The 5,094-nt window shown below is 41.1% G+C and overlaps 1 protein-coding gene across 1 annotated transcript; it reads right to left on the bottom strand.

Annotated features, from left to right (window-relative positions):
- Positions 1-988: 988 nt before the first annotated feature.
- On the bottom strand, positions 989-2,321 carry LOC146962856 (uncharacterized). The gene has a single exon (XM_085769074.1). The coding sequence runs from the start codon at positions 2,319-2,321 to the stop codon at positions 1,449-1,451; it is 873 nt and encodes a 290-aa protein (XP_085625200.1). The 3' UTR covers positions 989-1,448.
- Positions 2,322-5,094: the final 2,773 nt, after the last annotated feature.

Genomic DNA, 5,094 nt, shown 5'->3' with positions numbered 1-5,094 from the left:
GGCAGGTTTCCAGGATGCCAAGTAGCCAACTCATTTTAATGTAACAATTGCCGATGAGAGCCGGTGTCAAAAAGGAACAAAAAAAAAAAAAAATCGATCACGGACTTCATGATCGATTACCATTGCAACGAACGAAGCTTCGAATTTTTTTGGGTCAGCCCTAGTTCCATTCACGCCCCCCTCCCCCTCCCTTCTGTTCTGTGTGATGCTGTGTGGTGAAGTTGCTACTAGCGATGTAACGCAAGTAACTGTAATGAAGAGTAATGTCTTACACTGCTCGTCATTAAAAAAAGTAATCTGATTACAGTAATGCCTTACTTTGTAGCGCGTTACACCCAACACTGCTTGAATGATAGGCTGGTTGTTTAAAATGGGACAGTTAGGCCTAATATTTTTTGTTATTTCCCTTTGTAGAATTGCATACATCTGCCATACCTTATTGTTATTTTATCGCTGGAGCATTTTAGAAAAAATGACAGACATAGCAATGCACAACCATATATTTCAAAATTTTCTAAATTCCATAAAATAAACAAATCAAATTGTTAGTAGTAGTTTATCAGAAAATCCCAGCATATTCTTGTTGCCCGCTCCTCTTACAACTATACACAACACATTATTTACTGCACTGTAACACTAACAAATGAGATTGACTCACCATGCGTAAATTGCGTCAGAGCCACTGTCACACACTGCTGTGTTTTGAATTTGACTGCACCAACGTTTTGGGCCACATTTTTTACATAGATCTCCTTTAAACATTAAACCCAAATCTTCAAAAAAAAAAAAAAACGATATTCCAATTTAAAATGAATGGACCCTCAATTTCTCCGGTTAAAAAAAAAAGTGTCCACCAAGTACAACTATACCAGAAAGAGATTTTTACAGAATTACACTTTGAAAAAAAAACAATGAACATTTTTATTATACAATGAAAAATGAGCTGTTACAGTTCAATAACTGCAGCTTCACACACACTGCTGTTGCCTTCAGTAACAGTCCTGAGTTTACATACACTCCTATCTATGTCTATTCTTGCCAGAAACATCAGAGAATTGACAGCCACAAAAACTTCAACAGTACGTTTACTCTCCCACATTGATTTTTGTGTACACGTAAAGATCTTCCTGTTGACAAAATGTTGCATCACAAAACTGCAACTAAATGATTCAAGGTGTCGTAAGACTACCTACTGCCTTACATGTACTCCACACACACTACAAGAAAATGGTATAACTTCTGTATGGACTTTCTTGTGCCTCTCAAGACAACAACTGAAGTTTCCCTCCTTGATGGGATTTCATGTGCATCCATGTGCAGCCAAATTCTCCAGCTCCATAAATGTTTTCCCACAAACACTGCGACCAAATGGCTTCGCTTTTGAATGGACTCTTGTGTGAAACAAAAGATTTTCGTTCTGGGTAAATCTTTTCCCACAAATAGCACAACTAAATGGTTTCTTCCTGTGTGTGGAGTCTCAAGTGATTATTAAAACTTGCTCGATGTCTAAAATGTTTTCCACAGGTAGCACAGTCAAATGGTTTCTCTCCTGTATGGATTCTCATGTGTTCTATAAGAGTCTGGCTTTGACTGAATTGTTTACCACAAGTAGCACAGTCAAATGGTTTCTCTCCTGTATGGACTTTCATGTGTTCTTGAAGATAACGTTTTTTACTAAATTGTTTACCACAGATATCACAGCCAAATGGTTTCTCTCCTGTATGGATCCTCATGTGTTCTATAAGAGTCTGTCTTTGACTGAATTGTTTACCACAGGTAGCACAGTCAAATGGTTTCTCTCCTGTATGGACTTTCATGTGTTCTTTAAGATAACGTTTTGTACTAAATGTTTTACTACAGGTATCACAGCCAAATGGTTTCTCTCCTGTATGGAACCTCATGTGTTCTTTAAGACGCCATCTTTGACTAAATTGTTTACCACAGGTAGCACAGCCAAATGGTTTCTCTCCTGTATGGATCCTCATGTGTTCTTTAAGGGTCTGTCTGTGACTAAATTGTTTACCACAGGTAGCACAGTCAAATGGTTTCTCTCCTGTATGGACTTTCATGTGTGCTTGAAGATAACGTTTTTTACTAAATGTTTTACCACAGGTATCACAGCCAAATGGTTTCTCTCCTGTATGGATCCTCATGTGGTCTTTAAGAGTCCGTCTGTGACTAAATTGTTTACCACAGGTAGCACAGTCAAATGGTTTCTCTCCTGTATGGATCCTCATGTGTTCTATAAGATGACATCTTTGACTACATTGTTTACCACAGGTAGCACAGTCAAATGGATTCTCTCCTGTATGGATCCTCATGTGTATCTTCAAAGCCCTGGTTGCGCTAAATGTTTTCCCACACGCTGAGCAGAGGTGAGACTTCTTACAGTGAGACTTAACAGTGTTACATTCTTCATCACTTACAGCTTCACTGTTCAAACCTGACTCAGGTGCTCTGGTTTCTCTCCAGTCATCATCACCGTCATCGGTCTCAGGGGACGACTCTGAGACCTCGTCATCTGTATCTGGTTGAAGATCTTCATGTTGATCTGAGTTCCTGGCTGGTTCAGATCCTCCACAGTCGTCTCCATCGGCCTCTATCTGTTCAGCTGAGCTGCTGGATGGAGGCTCTGCCCCAGTTTGTCTGTGATGAGGGTGTAGGGACAGAGGTTTCTCATCCTCAGTCTTTACATGAACAGAAGTGAGGGGGAACTCTGGAGTGGTCGATTGTTCCTCCTTTTCTTCTTTAACATGTAGACTCTCTGGGTTCTCCTGATCCAGACTAGAGGTCAAGTCAGGAGGATCCTCTGCTTCAATCTTCAACATGTGCTGATCACCTGCAGAACCAATGAAACACACCTTGAACAACAGTGTCTTCATACTGTCACTCATAACTAGGGCCCGACCAATATGGATTTTTTGGGGCCGATGCCGATTACGATTATTAGGGGGTAAAAATTCCGATAACCGATTAATCGGCCGATTATTTTTTTTAATATAAAGTTTTAAATTTTTATTAATTTAAGTAATACAGGGGTAGACAATAAGGGAAATTTGCCACTGGCCCAGAGCTTTTGAAGATCACTGGCCCCACCATTCTAACCACTGGCCCAGGACAATAGGTATCGATCCCCATATTAACGAAAAACAACATATCCCAGCCAATTCCTGCGGTCTCGCCATCGAGGCTGGAACTTTCTGATACCATTACTAGTCAATTTCCAACATTCTTGATACTTATTCAATGCCACGATCTTGTAGTTTCTTGAGATTTTGGGGGATTATTTTGTTATATGTATTTTAGTGATTATGTATGAGTTGGTATATTTGTGTTTAATTTTTGTATGTTGTTATTTATTTGAGTCTGAGGATTTATATCCTGTATCAGATATTTTTCATTCAATTTCATTAAAGAAGGTCAAAAAAAGTGCTTTTAAATTCATCAGGCTACTTTATTTAATAAATAAATAACTGTTTCACATATTTAGCCTCCACTGTGGTTTAACAATGAAGTAAAAACAGAGTTAAAATGGTAAATATGCCTCAACACAAACATGAAGTTATGTAGTCATTACTTTTATCCTCCAAGTAGTTCAGTGATATAACTGTTGTTCTCATTCATTCACGTTTAGGCTGTTTCCACAGATTGGTGCAAAACTGACTCATTGTTTCATTTTCAGCTCAGTTTTGCGTTTACACACGTTTTTTTGTTGTTGTTATTATGGTCTAAATGTCACGTGATGTGCCACCGCTGTGGCGCACACCGAACAGCTGGCGCCCCAGCGCGAGCTCTGGCCCGTGTGTAACGTTCGCGTCGGTCCCGACAGGACTCGACCCGACGCGCTGAGGAGGAGGGAAGTTTCATGGTTAAGAAAAAGGTTTTTATCGGTTCTTGTGACGACCTTCTATCAGCAGCAGTGAGTGAGCTGGAGCTGCAGCTGCAGCTGCTTGCAGGTGGTGCTGACGTGCCAGGGCACAGCGCTGGCTGCGCACAGAAAGTAGATGTCTCTGTCGTTGATCGGGTCGGGATCTCTTAGCACTAATTACCGAGACGATTTGACAGTTATCATTTCAAACCACAGGGATTTAATGTGAAATTAGATTTATTTATTTACTTGTTATATTTTTTTCAAGGCATTATTTGCTGCAGTCAGAGACCCGCACCGCCGCCCCTCCTCCCCCCCGTGTTACAGCCTCAGTCAGCTCAGTCACTCACCCACCTCATCTAGGTACTGTGTTTATTGGTGATAAACGGGCATACTGCCTGTAATTAGCCTACGGTAAAACCCGACCGGCTTGTTGAATCTCGGACCCAACACGGCCGGAGTCACGAGCATTAATTAATTCACCCGATGGCGGCAAAAAAGAAAAGAAAAGGAAAGCATGTCCTGCTCAGTCACTCTGCTGTGCTGTGAGGTGGTTATAGTGGATAGTGGAGAGAGAGGATGCGCCCTCTACAGGATATATAGCCTAATGTCGGGGGATCTTTTTAAATGGGGGAACATTTTCAAAGTAAAACCAAGTCTTATTCCCTGCATTTTATTTCTGAAAATATCGGCGACAATCGGCGAGTTTTGGCCGATTACCGATTATTCTCAAATGGGCTATAATCGGCCGATTTAATCGGCTCGCCGATAAATCGGTCGGGCCCTACTCATAACTGCTTTCTCTATGAACCCCAATGATCTTGTCAGTGGACGCTCGTCTGAGCTCAAGGAATTTTGCTCCTGCTTTAAGCCTCTGATTGGCTGGAAGTCTCTGAGCTACTAATTTACTTTTACCTGAGTGGATTTTTACACCAGTACTTTTACTTTTACTCAAGTAAAATTTCATCAACTTAACAGTACTTCTTACTACCTCCTCATGGACAGATTAATCACTACTGTGCTGATGTTTGTATAAAACAGGCTGCAGACTGTTTCAACAGTGAATACAGTAACAGCGCTAGCTAGCTAGCCCGGGGATGTACAATAAGAATTGACTACAGTGTTGCCAGATCTTGCGAGAGAAACAAGCAACTGGAACTATGAAAACAAGCCCAAAACAAGCGACCCCCCCCCACACCCCCCCCAAAAAAGCACACATACCTATC

The sequence above is a fragment of the Trachurus japonicus genome, chromosome 23 (assembly GCF_045865225.1).
Source record: "Trachurus japonicus isolate A0001 chromosome 23, Traja_1.0".
NCBI classification, from domain to species: Eukaryota; Metazoa; Chordata; class Actinopteri; order Carangiformes; family Carangidae; genus Trachurus; species Trachurus japonicus.
This window is presented reverse-complemented; position numbering and strand designations above follow the sequence as displayed.